The sequence below is a fragment of the Neovison vison genome, chromosome 1, assembly GCF_020171115.1.
Source record: "Neovison vison isolate M4711 chromosome 1, ASM_NN_V1, whole genome shotgun sequence".
NCBI classification, from domain to species: domain Eukaryota; kingdom Metazoa; phylum Chordata; class Mammalia; order Carnivora; family Mustelidae; genus Neogale; species Neogale vison.
In genome coordinates this window covers 68,528,464-68,553,951 of record NC_058091.1, presented here as the reverse complement: position 1 = coordinate 68,553,951, position 25,488 = coordinate 68,528,464, and the positions used below count along the sequence as shown (strand labels likewise).

General features: G+C 38.2%; 2 protein-coding genes across 9 annotated transcripts in view; both read right to left on the bottom strand.

Annotated features, from left to right (window-relative positions):
• Positions 1–9,885, bottom strand: part of LOC122899074 (trace amine-associated receptor 2) — a 47,092-nt gene extending 37,207 nt beyond the window's left edge. The window contains exon 1 of one of the 2 annotated variants that reach the window (XM_044236742.1): positions 9,570–9,885. The gene's annotated coding sequence lies outside the window, so the exon portion shown is untranslated. The remainder of the gene's footprint in view (positions 1–9,569) is intronic. The other variant, XM_044236749.1, reaches the window with a different exon arrangement.
• A 5,166-nt stretch (positions 9,886–15,051) lies between these two features.
• The window catches only part of VNN1 (vanin 1), a 54,089-nt gene continuing 43,652 nt past the window's right edge, over positions 15,052–25,488 (bottom strand). For all 7 annotated transcript variants that reach the window (XM_044248657.1, XM_044248667.1, XM_044248697.1 and 4 more), the window contains 3 exons: positions 24,935–25,293; positions 17,179–17,349; positions 15,052–16,184 (listed from right to left, as the gene is read on the bottom strand). In XM_044248657.1, coding sequence (XP_044104592.1) covers positions 16,002–16,184; positions 17,179–17,349; positions 24,935–25,293 — 713 coding nt within the window. In that variant the 3' untranslated portion in view covers positions 15,052–16,001. The remainder of the gene's footprint in view (positions 16,185–17,178; positions 17,350–24,934; positions 25,294–25,488) is intronic.

The window sequence follows — 25,488 nt, the reverse complement described above, 5'->3', positions numbered from 1 at the left end:
CTTGTCTTGAGGAGGACTCCCATATTTACGAATGTCTTCAGTGCCCCTCCCATGAGGAGACCAGGCCACAGTGAAGCCGGCTGGTCCAAAAGGATGAGAGACATGTGGAACAGATTGGGTCATAGGGATAGGAAACATATGGCAGAGTCACCCTAGCTGACCCCACAGATTCATGAACATAAGTTGCTATTATTTTAAACTACTGAGTTTTGGGGTGGTTGGTTATACAGCATGTTCATGGCAACAGATTATTGGGTTAATTGGTTTCTGAAAGAAGCCACCGAGATCCATCTTGCAGAAACACGGACACGACACGATGGGTCACCTATGGTCTAAATAGCCATTAACAAAAGCTGCCACAGCAAAAACAAAGAAACATAAAATGAAAATTACCCTTTGCTAAGTTGAAGCTGACATTTTACCAGGTGAATATAACTCCTGTTTCAGAAACTTCCAGATACTAAACTTGGTTCAAGAAATAACATACAAGTTCACTTCTTATAACAATAAATAGAAAATATCACTCATCTTTCCAAACATGAGTTCCAGGTTTGCCTGAATCAAACATACACACGTCATTTTGTGAGTTTTCTTTACAAGCAAGCACAATGCCTCATGTAGCGGAGTTTAGTATGCTCTAGAAAACCAGAGCTCTCGTCTGCTTTGTTCATTCTGTCTCATCACCTAAAATGGTGCCTGCGAATCATTTGCTCCATAGATATTTGATGGCTGAATGATGGTAAATTACTAATTAAGTTAATTATTCAGTTTTAAAGGTTTTTTTAATCCAAGTATTACATGAATATGGAATTCTCATCATTTCACTTGTGTTAATTACAAAACTGCTCCACAAGACTTCTTTTTTTCTTTATGTCACGTTCTTTCTTTTAACTTGAACACTTATTTAGCTGAAAATCCCTGAATGGCAAGCCTGTGAGATAAAATATAATTATGATTCTTCCTTCTAGGAATATGTAGCTAATGGTGAGTTAGATGTGCAAACAGGTACAGTATCATAGAGAAAGTGCTGACTTGAACTAGAAAGGCTGAATTTTGGGAGCACCTAAGAGATCTAGAAACCTCATGCGGTAACCTGGAAAGATTACCAAAAAGGTGGTCACATAGAGCTGAATCAGGAAAGATCTCAGAGAACTTCACAAACAGACTACATTTAAAATAGGTAAATATACGTGAGAACTTCATATTTAATTTTAATAAAACATTTTCATAGTGGACAATTAAATCATTTAATTAGAACAATTGTGTCTTACATGATTACATACAGATGACGACAGAGACCATATAGGCTTTGTTATTGCTGTGTTCCCAGGACCTGGCACATAATGTGTGCTCAATAATGACTGGTCAGTTGGCTGCCTGGGATTTCTAGCAGTTTAGCTGAATATTTATATGTATAGCACAAGATGAGTCAGAACCCACAGTATGATTCGGAAGGCATCATTTTTTTTTTTTAAAGATTTTATTTATTTATTTATTTGAGAGAGAGAAAGCAAGAGCAAGAGAGCGAGCACAAGCAGGAGGAGGAGCAAAGGGAGTGGGAGAAGCAGGCTCCCTGCCGAGCAGACAGCCTGACTCCAGGACCCTGGGATCATGACCTGGGCTGCAGGCAGACGCTTAACCACATGAGCCACTCAGGCCCTTGTGGAAGGCGTAATTCTTGTGGTCACAGTTGAAGTTGTCTGTGATAGAGGACTAAAAAAATCCCAGAGACAGAAAGAAAGAGAGAGGAAGGTGGAAATGTGTGGAAAATACTTCGAGATATTGAAAAGAAAAATAAAACAATACAGTCAAGGGGAGGAAAAGAATGTTTAAGATGGAGTTACAGTATAAAATACTAAGTGACAAAATAAGCACATGGACTGAGGATAAGACCACAGGGTAAAGAGAGAGCCATTAGTGATTTTGGAGCAATGTCAATGCGGTATTATGGGCCATGGGGAGGGGTCAGAGGGTCAGAGAAAAGCTAGATTCATGAGATTAGGAAGATAGTGTGTAGTGAGAAAAGGGAGGTGGCTGGATTAAATTAACTTTTTGAGACATGTGACAATGAAAGAAAGATGAAAAATAGAATATTAGTTTGAAGGAATGGGAGGTTCAGAGGACAAATATAAATTTAAAATCAGATGCTTAATTTTCCTTGTTGAATATAAAAGACTCTGCCTCCCCCGATGCTTGCTCCCTTTCCTTAAAGCATTTACTTTAGAAGATGTGCAAGTTTCCCTCTCCTTGAAATGTATATAAATATTTTTTAAATCTTCCTAATCCTCTTGCCAACTTTATGACCCAGGGATGTCTTGCTCAAGGACCTGAGAACCGACTCTTTGAAATATAAACATTAAGGAAGATAATATCCTTATCTCCCAGTTTCTGTGGGATGAGCCTAACCTCAGTGGACACCTCACTCCCAATGTGCAAGACCATCTCTTGTCGTAAAGAGTTTAATTTTCCTTTGGTTGAAGTCACTTAGCTCACATGATGGTCACCCCAACGACCAAGTGAATTTAGGATGAACTATGTGGGCCAAACAATGATGTCAGTGCTTTTCCTTGAGGACTAGTGATTGTTTATTTTGAGAACATCTATGTATTAGTCATCATTCTCCAGAGAAGCAAAACCAATAGGTTACACACACACACACACACACACACACACACACACGCAAAGAGACTTATTATAGGAAGTTGGGTCATGCAGTTATGAAGGCTGACCAGGCTCAGGATCTGCAGGGGGTGGGGATTCAGCCTGTTGGAGACCCAGGGTTTCAGTCAAAAGGATAGCAGGCTCAAGATCCAGAAAGAACCAACGTTTCCATCTGAGTCCAAGGCAGAAAAAAGCCAACGTCCTGATTCAAAGGCATCAGGCAGAAAGAATCTTCTCTTCCTCAGGGAGGGTCAGCCTTTTTGTTTTGTTCAGTCCCTCAGCAGATTGGTTGGGGCCATCCACATTAGGCAAGACAATCTGCTTTACTCAGTCTGTCAATTTCAGTGTTAATCTCATCCAAAAATGTATCTACAGAAACACTCAGAATAATGTTTTACCAAGTATCTGGGCACCTCATGGCCCAGTCAAGTTGACACATAAAATGACACATAAAATTGGCCATCACATTGGGCTGGGGTATCTGCTGGGCTATACAGAAGAGTGAGAGTTTGTTCTGTCTTCGCGGTTTATTAGCAGATTGCCTGTGGTGTGTGTCACATTCTGGTTCAATGCTTATTCAGTAACAAAATTGTTTTCTTTCTCTTCTAGCTTTGTGGGGTGATTTTCTGGATTGAGAGATGGTTTTGGTTTTATTTTGGTTTTATTTCACCCAGCAGAAGCATTAATACATCAGTTGGATTAGAATAAGCATGAAAGTATTTGTCAGCCACCAGGACAGACCAAAGGGGAGGAATTTGATGGGACACAGGCTGAGGTCAGAAATGCAAGCAATGATGAGCATTAAAAGTAAGAGGAATTCTCCCGTCTTGCGCTTCCTCTTCTTTCCAGTGAATTAGTTTGCTACGGCTGCCTTAACAATGCCACAGGCCGAGCTCTGAGTCCTAAGAACAGACATTTGTGTTTTGGAACTGGAAGTCCAAGATTACAGTGAAGCCGATAGGGTGAGCCCCAGCGCGATCTAACTAGTGTCTTTATACGAAGAGGAATTTGGACACACAGAGACACCAGCAATGTGCAAGGCCTTGTGAGGACACAGAAAGAAGGCCATCTACTGCAAGCCAGGGAGACAGGCCATAGGCGACAACCATACCTGCTATGTGACAGACACAGAGCTCAGGGTGTGTAATACAATGAGTAAGACTGAGTTCCTACCCTCAAAGTAAAAGAATTACATTCTAATTCTGAGCTGCCGTGAAACCCATTGGTTTGTCTATGTGACAGACACAGAGCTCAGGGTGTGTAATACAATGAGTAAGACTGAGTTCCTACCCTCAAAGTAAAAGAATTACATTCTAATTCTGAGCTGCCGTGAAACCCATTGGTTTGTCTGGCTACTCTTGTTTCTCAGCTTCTACATCTATGGCTCACTTCATAAAAATCATGTTTCAAGGAGTCTTTCCTAACTATCTTTCTCCTATTGTAAGTGTGGTCAGTACTTTTTAGTTTTCAAGCTAGACTCTACAGTCCTCTGGTCTCTATACATCCCATGAATACACATCACATGAATACTAAGCAATTAGATAGAATGATGAGATATAATTTGAATGCCCCAGAAACCAAATACACCTGCCTTGAGCCATCTTTCCCAGCAACGAGCAAGGGCATCTGAAATCACCTCTTTACAACAGCTTCTTTGGATTAAGTTGTTCTCTCTGAAAATCTTCTTTTGAAATGCAAGTATCCTATCTTCTGTTGTATTTTCTTATAATAATTGGAACTGTATCTTTTATCTCACATTTCCCACAGTGACGTTAATGTAAACAATGAATGAAGTAAAGTTCTCAGAAGATTATACCCACTAACATGAATAGACCTTTAACACAAGTGAGCTTATGAGAACAGAGTTTCTGGGCAATAGAGGTGGGAAGAAGATTTCAGGTTAGATTTGAAGAGAGTTCTCATAGAGAGAATCAAGGTATCAAAGCAGATAACTTTAAATGCTCCGAACTATTAAAAATGTACCGAAAGCAGATGTATTGAGGTAGAATGTAGTTGGCACAAGAACTCCTTTTCAGTATAATGGAAAAAGATGAGTACTTTAACCAGCTAGCACCATAAATGAAACAAATTCATAGAAAAGGTCATAAGTCATGAAATGCATAAGCAGGGAGTAAAACACTCACTTTTAGATTCATAGAGGTTTTCCTTACCATATAAGTGAGGAGTCAAAAAATTGTTTCGGTAAACAGCTAGATACTAAATACCTTAAGCTTTGAGGGCCATAGGGTTGTGGCAGCTATTCAGTTCTGTCACTGTAACATTAAAGTACTCGGACGATACATAAATAAGTGGGTGTGGCTCTGTCTGATAAAACTTTGACTGCAAGAAAGAGCTTACTGATCACTGATAGAGAATATAGAAGAGATGGGGCACCTGGGTGGCTCAGTGGGTTAAAGCATCTGACTTCAGCTCCTGTCATGATCCTGGGGTCTTGGGATTGAGCCCCGCCTCAGGCTCTCTGCTTAGCAGGGAGTCTGCTTCCTCTTCTCTCTCTCTCTGCCTGCCTCTCTGTCTACTTGTGACATCTGTCTGCCAAATAAATAAATAAAATATTTTAAAGAAAAGATTATAGAAGAGATACTATAGGGTTTCATATCATCAATCAAAGCAAAATGATGGGGACTCAAAACCATTTTACTGGTAAGATCCTTCTTTCCATTCTGTTACACCTACATGTTTCTACTATGGTAGAAATAGCACTTGCAGTGGGGGAAAAATCAGTTGATAGAGGCAAAAATAAGAAAAAGGAAAGTCTTTACAATTCCATTTCAATTTTATACTTGGGGTTATTGCCTACTGACATAAAGAGGAAACAATGTCATCATAGCAAGAAATCATTTCTATAAACATCTTTGTAAGGTTACCATAGGCATAACTTGTCATTACTTGGAAACTATTCCAGAAATGTCCTAGACTTATGGAATATTCTCGGATGTGGGGGGCCTTCTCACTTCCTAAGCATCCCTCAATTTTTTAAAGTAAATGTAGCAAAGATACTTATATGAAGCCTTTCCACCTTTCATTATTTTCAGATGCCCTCCCATTTCCTTCCATTCATCTTTTCATCTTTTCAGTGAATTCATCTTTTCAGTGAATGATGGTCAATGATGGCAAGTTTTCAACAGCAAAGCAAATACAACCATGCCCAAAGACACTTGCCATTGAAAGGACTTAACCAAACCAGGTCTTCAATGCATAAAAGAATGTCTCATCTTAAGGAATTTGGGGCACTTGGGACAAAGATCTTGGTTTAAGCAATGTGACTTCAAGCCCCTGAAATCATAGCAGAGTCCTGGCATTGTCTAGGACATAGCCATGACCTAGACATGTCCTGACATGGGCCATGCCTATGGTCAGTTGGGCAGCACCATTTCTATTGCACAGGAAACCAATTCAGCAAACTATCACGGTCTCCTGAAAAGTATTCCACAATATTTTTCCACTCCACTTCAGAAAGTATTCCAATGATTTACTATCACTTTTTAAAGATTTATTTTATTCATTTCAGAGAGAGAGAGAGCATGTGTGTAGGCATGTGGGAGAGAGGCAGAAGGCTAGAATCCCCAAGCAGGCTCCCTACTGAACGTGGACCCCAAAGCAAGACTCCATCCCACAGCACACGAGATCATGACCTTAGTGGAAAACCAGGAGTCGGTCGCTCAACCAACTGAGCTACTCAGGCACCTGTACTACCATTTTAAAATGATTTTAAGCAAGCATGTCTATATGTATTATAAGAATCTACTGTCATGTCATCTGCATATAACTTTTGACTCTCCAGAAACTTAACTTCTAATAGCCTACTGTATGACTGGGAGTCTTAGCGAGAACACAGTCGATTAACCCCCACTTTGCACGTTACATGTGTTATCTATTGTGTTCTTACAATAAAGGAAGCTGGAGAGAAGAAAATGTTATTATGAAAACCATAATGAAATATAATTATAAATAAAAATACAATTATAAAGGAAAATACAATTATAGTTCTGTAGTGTATTTATCCAAAAAAAAAAAAAAAAAGACTCTAAACAGACCTACACATTTCAACCCCATGTCGTTCAGAGGTCAAGTGTATTCAGGTTTCTCAAGCAGGTTTTGATTCGTGAAAGATGCTGTATTCTCATATGAGTATCCAACTGGCTTAGTAATAAGCGCTCAATCCCTTATGGAGTGCCTCCTCTATACCAGACACTATGCTATCATGTCACCTTTAAAAAAGACTGATTCTCAAGGTGGCTAAGGATTTTGGTCTCAGAACAGCAAGGGGCAAAGCCAGGAATCAAAGGCAGGTCCCAATCTGAAGTTCCATTTTTCTCCTCTACTCTTTTACTTCTCTCATTATGCAGACACCTAGAAACAGTCTGATTTATAAATTGTCTTCTGAGTTCCGTTAAAGTGATTCAGTTTCCCACACCCTGTTCACTTCCAGGGGCCTTGACACAACTGAGTTGTAGAGCTTGCAGTTTAGAGATCCAGACAGGAAATAGAACCCTTCCCCCTTCAAAAAAATTCATCAGTTTCTTAACTGTATTAGCAGACAGTGTTTAGTTACAGGATATGACAACAATGACTTTTACTAGCCTAGAAAAAGACATGCAGCCATCCTTGGGCATGGAATCTAGTTGGGAGTCATGTGACTATAGAACCAATCTTCATGCAGATCTCTACATCACTGCTGAATATTGTATCTGGGGCCACCTATATCTAAGTGTCTCAGCATATCTGAAACATTTATATCCTAAGGCCCTAGCACATCCCCTGGAATTTCTAAACTGGTAAATATTAGTTATGGAAACTAATAATAGTATAGAAGCTAAAAAGCCAAGCGATACTTCAAAAATTGTGTTTAAGGGACGCCTGAGTGGCTCAGTTGGTTAAGCTGCTGCCTTTGGCTCAGGTCATGATCCCAGGGTCCTGGGATCGAGTCCCACGTTGGACTCCTTGCTCGAAGGGAGCCTGCTTCTCTCTCCATCTCTGTCTGCCACTCTGCCTGCTTGTGTGCTCTCTCTCTCTCTCTCTCTCTTTCTGTCTCTGACAAATAGATAAATAAATAAAATCTTTTTTTTAAAAAGTGTGTTCAGTTCAAAGCCCTGAGAACAGACCAAATGCTAGCTGGTCTCGTAAAATCTCTGAAAACTTCTTTCAGAAAAGAGGTTGACTGTTAACTAAAAGCATATTGATGTCACCAACCCTGAATATTTATATGACTATTACAGGAAGAAGACTTAGAGGATTGTCTGTATATCTATTTTCTTGGCACCACAAATAGGGGGAATTTAGCTTATACATTTCAGGAAGGATATTCTCTCTTTTTGAACCTATCCTAAGACACTCACTTTGAATGTTAATTTCTTATTGAACTTGAATCTCTGACCCAGATATTATAGCCACTTGGACCTATAGAGGGCAACATTTGGGTTTTTATACTGGATCTCTACCCACCAGGGCCCCAGAATGGAGTATGACCCAGTATGAAGTAACTTCAACTCTCTTGTCCTTTTTGTTTTCCCCATGGGGGCAGAGAAGAGGGATAAACTAGGACAACAATTTACAATAGTGAATTTCCCACAGTGTGCTGCTGGGAAACTTCTTTCACATTTTGGGAACTCTTGAAGATAGAACCTGAACATCTCAAGTGGGCAGCCTAAGCTTGGTTAATGTCAGTAGTAATAAAAAGAAATAAGGAGGAAATGGAGGGGGAAGAGCAGTGGTGAAGGAAGAAAAGAAAGAAAAGGAGGAGGGAAAAAAAGAGGGGAGAAGAAAGAAAGGGGAGGCAGAATAACTTACTGAACCTTGGCCCATCACTATGCTAAGGGCGTTACATGAAGTCTCTAGTTTATTCCCAATACCCTCCAAATAGCTGGAGAGGGAAAAACTGGAATAATTACATTAATGAAAATTTCACCTAACATCCATCTATGGATAGGTGGAGAAGGGAATCTTACTAATTATAAGCTAAGCGAGATGACATTATAACATACTAAATAGTAATTTCAGAACATTTTCAAAAGATGGGGGGGAGAGGCACCGGGATGGCTCAGTTGGCTAAGCATCTGCCTTCAGCTGAGGTCATGATCCCAGGATCGAGTTCGTCATCAGGCTCCCTGCTTCTCCCTCTGCCCCTCCCCACTGCTCGGTGCTCACTCTCTCTCTCTCTCTCTCCTCAAATAAATAAAATCTTTTTTAAAAAGAACATTTTTCAAAATAGTATTTGTAATTGTCTTAATCAGTAACATCATTACCGTGTACTGTTATCAACACTCTCTGAAGATAACTTTCACATCTTTATTTCAGTTAAAATTAAATTATATATGTACTTAAGGAAAAATTGCAGGCTATCAGATTTTATTTTCTTGCTATAATGCTTTTATAATCCATCTCTACAACAACTACTTTCCTGAACTAAGTACACACAATGGCATGTTTTTCAATCAATTTTTACTCATATTGCAATAGCAAATAAACTCTCGGTAATTGTCTTTTATAGAGCAAGATGAAATTTTATCATGGATGGAAAGAAAAAAGTCAACTTGTTCACAATGAATTTCAGTTAAATCAACATCATAATCTGTTAAAAGAGTATTTTGGAATACTAATATTTTCATAACTCAATTCAAAGTTTATCCTGTCAACATGTCTACAAAGCACATTGTCCAAACATTAACTTTTTATTAGGTAATCTACCACCATACTGACAGGTGGACCTTATTTGCCTTGGCCAGAGTTCAAAGTTTCTAGAAGGTATTGATAACTAAATAGCTCTTAACACTGATAAGAGCTCTTGCTGTAATTCTGTGGCTAGACCACCATATGGAACCGATTTCAAATAGAAAGAGTAAAAGAGCTCACCCTTCTGTTAGCATATTCATTGATACTTCTAAACTTACCTCCCAAGACTGAAAAGTTCCCACTCTTTATGTTCACAGTCTTCTCTCAGTTTCTCAAGGCAAATTTTTATTCTCCATGCCACTTCAACAGGTATGACCGACTGAGTTCAATCTTTGTTCTGGGATATATATATCTACTTTAATATTAATCATATACTTTCACCTTAGCCCTTCCTGCATTTTAATTGCATAAGGATGCAATTAAAAACTGCTTTAATGATCAGAGTACATAATCAGTGTCCAGCATTTCAACTGACAAGATTAACCCTGAGTCTCCCAGAAAGCCACAGTCTAGTGTGGTTGTGTGAGAAACCACTTGTAACCTAAAATACTAGTGAAAGCACTGGACATGAAATTAAAAGATTCTGGTTTGAAGATCTTATACACATTAACTTAGGAGATTAGGAAACAGTACTTTGTTCTCTGAGGTAAAATGGGGAAAAATACACCAACTTTGCGAAATAAAAGAAATGTACGTTAAAACATCTTGTAAACTATAAAACACTATGCGTAAGATATTAATGAGGTCTTTACTACTCTGGGTAAGGAGATAAAATTTCCTTGAGAATAATGGCAAAGGCAAGAAAGGTTTAAAGAAACTGGTGGTATTATTGGCTTGCAACTGGCAGGTCAGAGGGCTGACAACAAAAAAATGGCGTAGGAGGCAAGAGGTATAATATCACTATAGGTTGGAGAAGAAAGGAATGATAAATAGCAGCCCTGGTGACTCATGGCAGACATTAATCATTTACTGATTGATTTCTATATGTCAAAGTGGAAGAAGAATGTAAGATACATGCCTTTAAGGAATTTACATTCAGTGATAGACATTACTAATACTAGCCAACATTTATGAATCTTCCCTTTCCTGGACACACAGGGAAATATACTTCCTATGCAGCTAAATTTGGCATAGCCATCTCACTTGCTTTGGCCAATAAATACAAGTGGATGAAACCATTTAAAAGGCAGTGTGCAATTTCTCCATTTTCTTTTCCCAATGATGGGAGCATTGGTTGATAAGGAAACAATACATAATGAGAAAGTCTGAGGTTCTGAGCTTTGGCAAGGAGACTTCCCTAGAGTAAACTTTAAATAAACAAGAGCAACTTTGAATAAGCAACTTTTGTCTTATTAAGTCAGCAGAATTTTTGGTTTTATTTGCTACTGCACAGTAAGCTAACCTATCCTGACTAATACCCATAGTAAAGAGGAAGCTCAGTGCAGAGAAAGAAATTTGGTTTTGCACTGTCTGTATTTAAGATACTAAACCTATTATACATGAGAACATGCTACCTATGTATTGCTAGTGGATATGAAATATTTTCCACATTTAGGACTCTGTTCAAAAACTAAAATTAAGGTGATGCATTTAGAGTATGCCCAAGACCTCTAGAATAAAGAATCAGAATAATGTGAGGAATGTGGTGTGAATTTTCAGTATAAGAGCCAAGTGATAGGTTTCAGAATGGCTCTTGACACTGATGACTTTCTGGTTGATTTGTTACCATATCCCTCTTGATATTCAGAACGCTTTAACTATCTAAGTCGACTTTTTCCACTTTAATATATTCATTTTTATAGATTATTGGAAAAAATCCTTGCTGATTATAAAACAGTAAATATGCTCATGTTCTTAAGACCTTTTTCTTAGTAGTGTCATTTCATGAATTAATGATTCTGGAATTTATGCTGTTTGTTCTATTTTACTTTTTAATGTATGTTCTTATAAAGTAGAATTCTGAGACGTGAATGTAAAGTGACAGGTGTATATCAGGAGAAGATGGTGTTGCCACAAATGAGTTAAGCAGGCAATTTGAATTTTGTTACAGACCAAAAGCTGAACTCACCAAATTTAATCTTTATTATAGAAAGTAACTGTAGAAATTTCTTTGGCACATACCTTTTAGATATAAATACTAAGAGTCCATTTTGAAGCATCTATTACATATACAGCAAAAAGAAAAGGAAAAATCCTGTTTTAAAATTATGTAGCAAATACATACACACACACACACACACACACACACATATATATATATATATAATATATTATGTATACTAACTGTAATGGCCAGCATCCCAGCTGACCTGCAAGGATCTTTGTCTCTTGATAGTCTCAACTTTGGGTGATTCTCTCCCACAATGTACCAGTGTTGGTCTGGGTGGCTAATAGCAAATGGCAGAACTGTTACCACTTCCATAATTAAGATATAAAAGACTGAACCTTCCATCCTTCCATCTCTCTGTTTCTCTCTCTCTACCTCTATTCTACCTATGTATCTAATCACTCACTGTAGAAGATGCCAGTTGCCTTTTTGTGAAGACTTTCAGGCAGCCCATGCATAAGGAACAAAGGCCTCAGAAAACTTTCAGCAAGGGACTGGGGCCCATTAACAGCCATGTGAGTGAGCTTAGAAGCAGAGTCTTCAGCTCCAGCAGAACTTGAGATGACTGAACCCCTGAGCAGGTTCACTACAACTTGGAGACCTTAAGCTAGAAGACCCATTTAAACCATTTCCAGATCCTGATTCCTGGAAACTGTGTATAGATAGTATATTGTTTTAAGCTGTTATATTGACAGTAATTTGTTATGCTATAATGGATATATAATGTATTTGTGAAAATTGAACAGAAAAAAAAGCATATAGAGTTTGTTGAAGTCTTTAATATTTTAAACTTATCACTGTTGAAATTCTCTTCTTTAAAATTGTATGATGGAATTGAGGCTTGCTTCCTAAATACACACGGGTTTATTTTCTAATGGGTCTTTTTTTTTTTTTTTAAAGACAGTTAAGTCCACCCCAAATTTTACTTAACTTTACTTAAATATTACTCAAATATTTATTGGATGATACAGTATTTTTTAAGAAAAGCATCTTCCAAATTTTTTTTTTTTATTTCAAAATGCTGTATTGCTGATAGGGAATCACTGCTCTCCTTTGCAGAAGGGTGTATTTTGCACAGCATGGGGCTGATTTCAGGGTTCTGTGGATAGTGGATGGTCTACCAGTTGAGAGATATTTTGACTTAAAAGATGTTCTTCATTTCACTAAATTGTATGATGTCAACAGAAAAATAACATTTAAGGTCAGATTAATTACACGATTTCATCAACATGACTTTCTGATTTCCAAACTCCAGAGGATCTTCAGTGATCTGATGGTTTCACTATCAGTTCATCAGCAATGCTTCTCTAAGAGGATCTGGCTGAGTCTTGGTGAAGCAGGCTAGCTCGATACTCTTAACTGGACACCATTTTAAGCTTCAACTTATGGCGGAAATGGAGAACAGAGGGGGTTGGAACCTGTATTAGTTTGCTAGGATTGCCATAATAAGGTACCACGGATTAACTTAAACAATAACAATTTATTTACAAGATTCCGGAGGCTAGAAATACAAATCAAGTATCAGCAGTATTTGATTTCTTCTGAGGCTCTCTCCTTGGTTTGTAGATGGCCATCTTGCTTTGTGTCTTCACATAGTTTCCACTTGGTGCATGTCTATGTTCTGATCCCCTCTTCTGACAAGACCAGTCATACTGGCTTAGGGTCCTCCCTAATGCCATCATTTTATCTCCTTAGACTGTATTTCCAAATACAATCACATTCTCAGGTATGAAGTTGAGACTTCAATATACGAATTTGAGAGGGGACACAATTCGGTCTATGAGACCTGAAATATACTGTTCAGATAAAAAACTAAAAGAACAAATAATTAAAATCTTTAGAACACTTAAGCAGAGCTGAGTAACAGATATGTGTTACAGTAAAAGTGGCAATGGATTCAGATTTATTATCAGTGACAAGGCTCAGGAATTACATAAGAAAATAAGAATCACAGGTGCCTGGGTGGCTCAGGCAGTTAAGCATCAGACTTGATTTCAGTTCAGGTCATGATCTCAGGGTCATGAGATTGAGCCCTGTGTTGGGTTCTGCACTGGGCATGGAGCCTTTAAGATTCTCTCTCCCCCTCAGCTTCTTCTCCTTCCCCACTAATGTGCTCACTATCTATATCTCTCTTTCTAAAAAAAAAAAAAAAAAAAAAAAAAATTACAAGAATCAATAGCAAAAAAACAATCAGGGAGAATTTCTATCCATGGACCCTGGAGGCGAGGATCACTGGGGACCATCTTGGAAGAGGGCTACTACAATAAGACACTGTGTGTGTGTGTGTGTGTGTCTGGGTGTGTGTGTCTGGGTGTGTGTGTTTTACTTCAGCAGGAGATTGATAATAAGTTATACCTTTAAATGAAGGAGTATCAAAAATTGCTCTTTAGACCACTCAAATTCATCAAGGTACAAAGAGATTAAGGAAAACACATTTGAACATTGATCTTTTTTGGAACTGGGTTGTTTGTATTAAAAGAGCATCACAAATGTTTTATGCAGAGGAAATAAAAATCACAGTTAGGAAGCGTATCAAAGCTATCATAAAATACATATGTCTTAAAGAAATCTAGTAATCAGAGCTGGGTATGGACATAGTAAATAATTTTAAAAGGTAAACTCACTATGTGTAATGTTTAACTTTTAAAAAAATCATGCTAAGACAAGCTAGTAAGTTTGTCACAGGGGAAAATATCAGATAGTATGTTCAGATGAGTAGTTCTTAGTGATTTCCAGGAAAAAGTTGAAAATAAAAACTAACATGCTTTCTTTCAGGAATTTTAGAACATACCAAATGCAAAAAAAAAAAAAACAAAACAATAACAACAACAACAACAACAACAAAAAAACCCTTTGCAGTGTGTATCCTTTAGTGAATAAATAATAATGTTCATAAAAATTACTTACTTATTCAAGGTATTAGTTTACTTAACACATTTGGTTGTAAGTTAATCAGTGTAGTCTTATGTGTGTGTGATGGTATATCATACAAAACAAATAAAGACGCCTGGGTGGCTCAGTTGGTTGGGCAGCTGCCTTTGGCTCAGGTCATGGTCCCAGCGGCCTGGGATCGAGTCCCACATCGGGCTCCTTGCTCAGCAGGGAGCCTGCTTCTCCCTCTGCCTCTGCCTGCCATTCTGTCTGCCTGTGCTCGCTCTCTCCCCCTCTCTCTCTCTGATAAATTTAAAAAAAAAAAAAAACAAATAAAGATATTTTATTTTTCCTTTTGTGAAAGAATTACAGGAAAGACACTTAAAGACAATTTCCCCCTGAGTTGTTTTAAAGGTTTTCAATACTATAATCCACTGTTATTTTATACTTCAGGGCAGGAGTCAACAAACTTTTTCGGTAAAGGGCAAGGCAATGGCAGCTTTTCTGGCCATTGGGCCTGTGTCACAACTACCCAACTTCACTACCATAGCATAAAAACAACCATAAGACATGGGGAGTTAGAGAGGAGAAGGGAGTTGGGGGAAATTGGAAGGGGAGGTGAATCATGAGAGACTATGGGCTCTGAAAAACAATCTGAGGGGTTTGAAGGGGCGGGGGGTGGGAGGTTGGGATACCACTTGGTGGGTGTTATAGAGGGCACGGATTGCATGGAGCACTGGGTGTGGTGCAAAAACAATGAATACTGTTATGCCGAAAAAAAAAAAAGCAGCACTTAAATAAACATGGCTGTGCTCAATAAAACTTTCAGGTAGGAGACTGAAATTTGAATTTCAGATCATTTTCACGTATCACACAATATTATTCTTCTTTTCATTCTTCTTTGTTTTTCAACCATTTAGAAACATAAAAACCTAAGGCCATGAAAAAACTTATCACAGTACAGATTTGGTAAAATGTTTGCTTTAGAACCACCCTATCAAAAAAAAAAAAAAAATGAACCACCCTATTGATATGCTTATAGGCTAACAAGATAGGTAAAACACTAAAGAGGCACTGAAAAACACTCAAAAAAGTGAAGGCCCTCTAACAGGTTGTTAGAGCTGTATTCCAGCTGCCTTCCAGAACACGTCATTGCTAGGTATCAAGTCTAAACCAATTATCCGATGTTGAGTTCACTGATTTTCTAATTGAAATATGGAGGGTGGCTAAGCCTGTGGAAGATGTTTAAAAATTTAGACAATCAGAGGTGATGTAATTTTAGCAATAAAAATATCACACATGGTTTTACTGTGATAATTATACAGTTGTGAATAGCTAGCACATATCCAGTACTTTCCATGATCCAGAAACTTATCTAAGGACTTTAAATGCATTCAATTATTTAATTTTCAAAAAAAAAACACCTAAAATTGTGAGTAAAACTGTTACCCTCATTTTATAGATTTTAACCTTTCAAAATGATGTCACTGTTTATCTGGCTTCTATTATCTGGGGGTGGTGTGTGTGTGTACAAAATCCGTGAACTATATATGTATATGTATTTGTAATTACTTGTACAAGAGACCATGACCAGTGTTATGATCTTCATCTTTCTTTTCTCAGCCATCATTTTTTTAATTACACAAAATAAAAGAGAGCAAATGGAAATATTCTACCAACTTAATGAGTACACAATTGGTATTATGACTAAGAGCATTATTCCTCGTGTTTGTGCCCGGAGGTCTGATGAAGCATTTAATGTCTGGTCCTTCTCGTACACTCTCCCAAACAGAGTCACGGTCAAGAGAGGTCCAGATGGCGGCTTCACACTGAACAAGCGTCCATCACTTGACACCTAATTAAAACACAGAGTAGTTGGCTGGGTCTCCCAGTTAAGTTATATGACTGCACAACCACTTCTAAAAATCAGCACAACTGGATGAAGAAATAAAAAATAATGGCTAACTTCTCTTCTAAAAGAAATTTTGAAATGGTACAGAGTATAAGAAAAATGGCAGCTATGGAATTGGCACTGATTTATGATTATTGAAATGGCTATCATCAATATCTTATCATTTACTTATTTGAGGAGGTATTCCATGAATCAGTTAGCATACAGCAATGGGTTTGGGAGTGTCATAGAGAAATCTAGTCCTCTCAGACATAATAGGCTCCTCCAAGTGGACAGAAGGGAGTGATTAAGGGGTTTTGAGCAGAGCCTCTGTCATCCCTGTCACTCACTCACCACAGCCTCCCAACCTGTTCTTTGTCCCTAGTACTCCCACAGTAGCTATTCCTACAAGGAAGGCGGAATAAGAGCAAAACCCACAGATTAAGTCAGGGAAACAATATGACTGGGCAGAGTTTATGAGGTAAGAAGTACTTCTGGACTTTAAATTAAAAAAAAAAAAAAAAGTGTTTGCTTTCTTGCCTATTTTGGCCAATGGGTCTTTACCCACACAGTGAGAGGAATTCCCTTTAACTTTGCTAGGCTATCACTGCCCATGATGTGAAGGGGCTTCCTCTGGTGGGACCAGTCCTGAAACCCTCTCAAGAGTCTTTTTCCTACTCAACAGACCCAAAACAGCCCAGCCTCTTCCCAATACTCTCCACAATAATATATGTATTCTCTAGGATACACTAATCATTATACTACAAATTTCCAGATAAGAAATTCAACCTGCTCAGTGTCCTTCATGATTCCCCAAGAACAATATTATTCTTTCCAAATGGAGAGGAGTGTTGTATGATATTTGTAAATATTTATATTTGGTATTTGTAGGTCTTGTACTCAAAAAGCACTTCCTCTTACATGAAATGAATTATCAATATTAAGCAAAGTTTCTTACCTGAAATTCTCCAGGGGCAAGCTGATTTTCACTTAGCAACACCTCAGGGAAGACATACTGGGTTCCAAAAGTGCCACTGAGGGAAAACATTTCAAACCAGGTAGAGGCAGTTTCAACTGCACCACCACAACTGTTTAAGTCTGCTGTTTTACACTTCAACAGAGTACAAATCTAGGAAAGTCAATGCAAACCAGTAAGTCCTAAGAAAGTCAATTAATATGCCCTCCCGACCTAGAAATAATACCTATGCAATGCCTTTTCCCCTTTGTTTGGTAAAATGTTTTTTTAAATTAGATTAATCTAGCTCATTGATACACAGCTAATTCAACTAGTCATAAAAATAAAGGACTTCAGTCCCTAGTGCTTTCTCCAATTCAGCCAAACAGATTAAATCGCTTAAAGAAACAATCAGACCTTTGGTCGATGGCCATGAACTATACCCTCATTGTTCAAGCTAGCAATGCTTTTAATAATCAAGTGTTCTATTTCTTTTAAAAAAGTTAAATTTAGGCAGGAGTTTAATCTCTCTGTTTTTGTCTATTTTGCACAACAAAAGAACTTTAAAACTATGATGAACCCTGGAGTTGATCTAGAGGCAATCCCTATGAATTGGAAAAGTTACATACTTTATATCTGAGCAAGAACTGAAAAAGTTCTTACTATACTACGCAGTTAAACTATACTACACTATACTACTACATAATTTGAATGTAAAATCTAAGTATATGAGTCATCTATGGGTCGATGCAAAGTCCACAAAAGGAAGATCTGTATTTATTGAATTCTATTTGTACTGCATCTTCCAAGCCTTATTTCAAGCCACCTTTACCACCTGCCTGATTAAAGCAATAGCCTCTAACTGGTCTCCCTGCTTCTACTTTTGAAGTTGGAGAGTACACGCTTTAGAGCAAGTGTGTTAAGATGGGATACAATTTGCTTTCAGGTAAAGGTAGCACGAACACATCCTATTTTATTCCCTTGACATCTTACTGAAACCAACATTTGTTTTTTTAAGACATAAACCCTCATGGATAGAAGGAGAGGACAGACCATGGTGTAATGGTGGAAGCTGGGGTGATGGATGCAAGAGCAGCCAATGATTTAGGAGACCTAAAGAAAGCCAAGTCCTAAACTGACAATGGGAGAACCAAGAATTAACGCTATCCACATCACAGAATGCCCAAAAGATGCCATCACTGGGAGCATGAGGTACCTCAGGGGCTGGTAAAGTAGTGGCTAACATAAGAAAAATTGGTGGAAAGTTGTTAAGGATGCCTCAGATACTGAGTTCCCCACCATGGATAGGCAACTGCCCTTCCGCTATTTCCATAAAAGATGGGGCATCTATTTCCAAAGAGGGTAAAGCAGATGTTTAGTGGAGCTTTTGAAAAACCTAGTTGAAGCTAGGATTACAAGAATAAAACCTACTAAATGTTGCAACTATCTCCAACACCACGACCACATCCAACAAGGTCACTGCTCCCACCTGGCTCTCTAAATCCTGCCAGCAAATAATTAATACTTCAGAAATAAAACTGCCAGATAAACACAGAAAAGGAGTCCTGTTAAATCTGAAGTTTAGATAAACTAAAAGTACTAAAAATGGTTTTTAGCATAAGTGTGTCCCAAACATTGCATGGGACATACTTACATTTTTAAAAAATATTTGTTGTTGCTTTTGGAGACTCTGACACTGGAAAAGCGAGGTTCTACCTGGGCTGAGGACATCAGATCTCCCTGTCCTCCTCCCCTTCGACCTTTCCCCAAAGCCCCTCAACAAAATGGTTTTTTTTGTTTTTTGGGGGGGTTTTGGGGGGATCAAAACAACTTTTGTTGTTTATCCAAACTTTACATTTACTATGGCATCCTGTACTTTTACTTCCTAAATTAGGCAATACTATTCAGGAAGGGAATTAGAAGAATTTTAAAACCTGAGAAACCTGACCCATCCTAAGAGGAAGTTTCCAAATATACAGATATGCTTAACTCAGAGATTTCTCTGACAAAAGGCCTGCCTAGATTACCCTACTGTGAAGCTTAAATTTGGCAAGTATCACTCCTATACTCAGCTTTTCAGTCAGTTTTTGGTAATGTTAAAGGGTTACCATATGAGGACAGCTTCTAACATAAGAGAGCAAAACAAGTAGATAAAGGAAACTTGAGTAAAAAATAGAGTATTTAAGCAGAAGAAGCTTCAAGGAAAAAAAAAAATTTCCTTAATAGCCACAGAGAGATAAAAAAACTGTATCCACAATACAGTATCAGTAAAGAAAAAAAAAAAAACACCTTATAAAGAAAAAAATAGTTCTCGAAAAATAAAAACATGGGGGCACCTGGGTGGTTCAGTCAGTTATGTATCTGCCTTCAGCTCCAGTCATGATCCCAGAGTCCTGGGATCCAGTCCTGCAGTGGGCTCCCTGCTTTCTGGGGATCCTGCTTCTCCCTCCCCTTCCTGCTCACGCTCTCTCTCACTATCTCTGCCTCTCTCTCAAATAAATAAATGAAATCTTTTAAAAAATAAAAATTTAAAAAAAAAACATGTCAGTGAAAATAAAAGACTTAACACAAGCCTTTAAAGATCAAGGAGAAAAATTATCAGAAAGTAAATGGAAAAAATGAAAAGAAATAGCAAAGAAAAGATTAAACAATTAGAAGACCAATCCAAAAGACCCATGATCCCAATAATAGGAGTTCCAGAAAAAGAAATGGAGGAGAGGAAATTCTAAATGGTTTCTAAGAAACCCAGAGGAAGAGAGACACACATACAAAAGATCAGGAATCAAAATAACTCAAGAATTCACAGTAGCAATACAGTGACCTCGAATTGCATACCTAGGGAAATACTCCATCAGATATGAAAGGAAAGACATTTTCAGTCTTGTAAGTTGAATACATTTTATCACCCATTCAGAAAGTTCTTTCTGGAACGTACAATAACAAAGGAAGTGTGTGGTATTGCAATTTATAGTAATAAATACATATTTGGTCTTTATCTAGTTCCTGACATAGAAGGCCCAAAAGTCCTTGGAATTTCCTTAGTGATAAGAGGGGAAATGTGAAAGGAGGGGCTTTTGTTACTCATAATGGAGCCTCTTTCAACCACACCTGAGTACGTGTTAATGATGAGATTTTTGGAAAGCCTCAAATAACCACAGGATGGAAACAGAGTTGGAACTTTAAGCCTCACCATCCCTACCTCTGTCTCTGGAGAGGAAAGGAGCTAGAGGTTAAATTAATCACCAGTGGTGAATGATTTAATCAATCATGTCCATGAAATGAAGCCCCCATAAAAATCCTTAAAGTATGGGGTTCAGAGAGATTTCAGGTTGGCAAACAAAAATGCCTTATCTACAAGCCAGGAAGGTGGAACACACCAAACTCCATGGAGACAGAAACCCCTATGCTTGGGATACTTTCAGATTTTGCCCTATGTGTCTCTTCCTCTGGTTGTCCATTTATATTCCCTAAAATATCTTCTGCAATAAATTCTTAGCAATACATAAAGCACTTTCCTGGGTTCTATGAACCATTCCAGAAAATTAACAAATCCAAGGCAAGGGTGATGGGAACACCTGATTTATAGTCAGTCAGGTCAGAAGCACAGGTGACAACCTAGACTTGCAATTGAAGCCTCAAGTGGGTAAGGGACTAGTCTTGTGGGACTGAGCCCTTAATCTGTGGATTTTGCATTAGCTCCAGGTAGATGGTGTCAGATGAGTAAATTTAAGAAGAAACAGCTAAAAGATTCAAAAAGTTTTGCCTTCAGAAAGAGGAACTGGATGGATTATGGAAGGCACTAGTGTTTTACAAGCCTTCATTGCTATTTGTCTTCTTAGTTATGTTCATACATTATTTTGATTAAAATGAAGAAAGAAGTGATAGGACCAATCCAGGTAGTGGGAAGGGATAGGACATTGAGACTATGAGAAGGACTAAAGAAATAAAGAAGTTGAATCAGGAACTGCTTGCAATGAAGTCAGTGTTTATGTAAATAAAAACTGATGGTATAGGTCTGATAATTATCTTGTTACTTTTATTAACAATAATAATAATAATAATTAACATTTACCGAGGACTTTCTAGGTGCTAGGCACAGTGCTAAACCCTTTACATTTATAAAATCAAACATGCCAAAAACTCTAAAGAATTCTATTATTAATTATCCTAATTCCCCTCTTAGGACTAGGTTACATCTTCCAGTTATATGCTTTAATTGTCCATAGTAGTTTCCTTTTATGGCATTGGTCACCAACTAAAATTAACTAGTGATTTTCTTAGGTTTCTGCTCAATCCTGTTTTCCCACTAGTGTTAAGTTCTATGAAGACAGCGACTATATCTGTCTTCCTCCATCTTAATATCTTTAGTCTCTATCAAATGCTTGAACACAGAAAGCATTACATAAATATTTGGTGAATGAAGATAATCTATATATTATGATGAACCAGAGGTTTAGAGAGGCTAACAGGCTGGCTCAAGGCCACGTAACCATTACCCAGAACTTCTGACTCCAGAATCTATGTTCTCACCCTGTTGTGTTGAGCCCCTGAACTTAATCTTTGGTTTTTAGTAGAGTTGTTATCCCTAGTTTCTTACCCTGTTGGGAAATAGCTTTACATTCTAGAAGAGTGATAGGCCAGTGATTTAGATGACTCTGACCTTGGTGGGAGGAAATGGAGAGGCAAAGAGTACAGAAAGCAATCTGAAGAAGAAAGTTTCCTAAGTATATTGGTAAAGGCAATGAACTTCTTTCATTTCGTTTATTCCTTCTTTATTCATTGGTTACCCAATGATTCTTTAAAATATGTAGACTGCTCATTCTCCCACTCTTCTATAACAACTACTATAAATCTGTACCCTATCTTTTACCATTTTCTACTCTAGAAAATGCTACAAGCACCTTCTTTCCCCACATCCTTAAAATGTACTCCAGAACACTTGGGAAATCTCTGTAGCAAGATGCAGAGTTGTTGTACCCTTATCTCCTTTTCTTTCTCTTCTCTCATTAGTTAAGAAATAGATTTTGGTGTTACAGAGATTTTTCTAGCATTAAATATCATCACAGACTTCGGGAGATTATGAATATAATACAACACCAAACTCCCTCATCCTCAATTCTAAGACTAAGCTTCCTTAAATTAAATAAAGGATGTGTAGCACATTTGACACTGAGACCTAACTTGAACCAACATAAAGCTCTGGTGTTTGGTTGTTTTTTTTTTTTAAGCTATTTAGGATGAGTAGTCCCATGTTTTCCAGCAGACATTAACATGTTTGATTTGGGGTGCTGCCCCAGGCTCTGCTGGTGATATCAAGTACTGTGGCTCCAGCTGAATGTCCCATAAATACCTCAAAACCAGAACATCCAAAGTGAACTGAGCATTTCCCCACTGCCATCCAATCTGCTCCCTCTCTAGCATCCTGACCTGTCAGAAAATTACATTCACCCAGCTAGCTGCTTTTGCCAGAAACCTAATCCCCTCATTCTGCTTTCCTGTTCTATTTTTTAATATTTTACTTATTTATTTGGGGTCAGAGAGAGCGAGAAAGAGCACAAAAAGGGTGAAGGGCAGAGGGAGAAACAGGGAGCAGGAGCCTAACGTGGGACTCGACCCCAGGACTCCAGGATCATGACCTGAGCCAGAGGCCGACGCTTAACAAACTAAGCCATCCAGGTGCCCATGCTTTCCTGCTCTGTACCAAATTGGCTACAAGTCAAGTTTTCTATTTCTTGCTTGACTCCATACCCTGCACTTCTATTAACATTACTCTTGGTAGAGACTATCTAGGACTATTTTAATAATCTAACTTGTCTTTTTGCCCTAGTTTCATGAGCCACAGTGCTGCCATAGTGATCTACTCAATGACATATCTGATCACATCATGCCCTTGCTGAACACTTTCCAGTAGAAGACTATTACCCAGAAAGTAAAGTCCAAACTTTAGGAATGACAGGTAAGAAGCTGTCAGATGTGAGCCTGCCTCTGGGCTCATCGTCCATCAATTCTTGCTTCTCACAATACACCTTAGTAACACTGACCTGCATATCCTACTTCTTGAGCATCCACACCCTTGCTCATACTCCACTCCACCTAGAATTCTTTCCTTCTCATTTCATCTGGATAATGGCATAAGCTCATACATCATGTCTCCAGAAATGTCCCTGAATCACCAAATTAGGATAGGTACTGCTTCTTAGTATTCCTACAACAAAATGTGCATTCTGCATTCTCCCCATGCCAACCTATCCTGACATCATTTGTTCATTATGTCTTTCCTCGCTACTAAATGCTTCAAGAAGAGGGCCTTTACTTATTCATCTTTGTATCATTAGCACCGAATATATATCTACTATGTAGTAGGCAGTCAGTAAGTGGGTCATTTACCAAATCAGCAAACATTGGTAAAGTCTCATCATGCAGCAGCAAACAGAATACTGCACAGTGGATACAGTTCTAGCACTCAAAGGTTCAGTCTCAGACAACATGTGCAAAATTTCACATAATATGCCCTTGATAAAACTGAGCATAGGATGTCTGAAGCACTTAGCCCTGGTGGGGAGGTCGGAGCCGTGCTAAAGAAAGTGTTAGGCCAGCCTTCTTGGTGAAGACAACACGTGAAAAGCACTGTGAATGGTGAGTAGGTGCGGCCATCACAGATAAAGGAAACAACACATCCCGAGGGTCTGCAGTTGCCCACACATTGGGGATGAGGAAATGTCTCAGTAAGAGAGAACCCCAGGGCACATGTGAGTAGAAATGACAGAAGAGAACAGAGATTAGGAAAAGGCACATTTTAAGAATTTGAATTGTATGTCTTGTTAAGAAATTTGAAACTAGAAACCTGCAAGGAATTTTAAGCAAGAGAATGAAATAATCAGAAATGGCTTTTAGTAATTTTTTTTAAAGATTTTATTTATTTTTTTGACAGAGAGAGATCACAGGTAGACAGAGAGGCAGGCAGAGAGAGAGAGAGAGAGGGAAGCAGGCTCCCTGCTGAGCAGAGAGCCCGATGCAGGGACTCGATCCCAGGACCCTGAGATCATGACCTGAGCCGAAGGCAGCGGCTTAACCCACTGAGCCACCCAGGCGCCCAGCTTTTAGTAATTTTTATAATTAGAGTGTAGGAAATAGATTGGATGGAGCTGAAATTGTAAGCAGGAAGCCCTGAAATCAGTTGGGAGATAGATCAGGAAGAGGCAAGTAGAATGAGAAGAAGATGAAAGTTGTTTGTTCTTAGGAGTGACACCTCACTGGGCTATAAATAGTTCCTCCTCTAGTGTTGGGGGCTGTGAGATACCCAAAGCTTTGCAGTAATAAACTATTCTACCACATATCCCAGAGGTCAACCCTATACGTTTCCAAGACATACTTAGTTAATGAAACGAGCTAAGTTTCAGTGAACATATAAAGAAAATGGATAAATTTCTTCAGGCAGGAAATACCAGAGGCTAATCATCCATTAAAATCATCTGTAATTTGATTATCATTTTAAATACAGGTACCGTAAATAAATTTTCTGCCTTTTTTCCAGCCAATTTAATATGGACTGACATCTAGGATTTCAAGTTTTAGCAAATATTCAGGAGGCCCAACTAAATTTGAATGTCAAACAAAACAAAATTTTTAGTGTACAGGTATCCTCAAAAGTGAGACATACTTGTAATAAAAATAATCCATTGTCTATGTGAAATTAAAATTCAACTAGGTGTCCTGTATTTTATCTGGTTAATTCCCCTGCCACCAAAACGATCATTACCTGCAAATAATATGTCCCTTCGACAATATGTAGTCCATCAAATGCCCCTAGGGCATAAACTTCATCTGTTCTCTTCTCAGACATCTTGTAGCTTAGATGACAGCAGAGTTTTTTCTGACAAACTGTGTAATTTCCCGTGACTCTTGTCAGCTCCAAGAATGTGAATTCATCAAAAAAGGCAGTACCTTTAAATTCCTGATTTCCTGTTGAAAACCCTTTTATACTACTGGCATAAGAAGTCCAATTCACTACAGGGCGGTGTGGGTAAGAATCCAGTTTTGAGAGGAGGAGTTTTCCCTTCTTTGTCTTCATATCATAATGAAATACTCGTGGAGAATCAGGTGCGTAGATGCCACTTCCTGAAAGGGATATTTGAAATGGAAGTGAAAAAAAAGGACTGCATAGTTGTTATTGTTTGTTTTATTTTATTGTTACCATTTACTCTCTCTCTCTAAGCTATATATGTCATTAATTTCAGTAAAATATACTGAGAAAGACAATAAGTGAGAGGAAATCCAACAGAGTATGGTACCAAAAGGCCAATAAGAGAAACT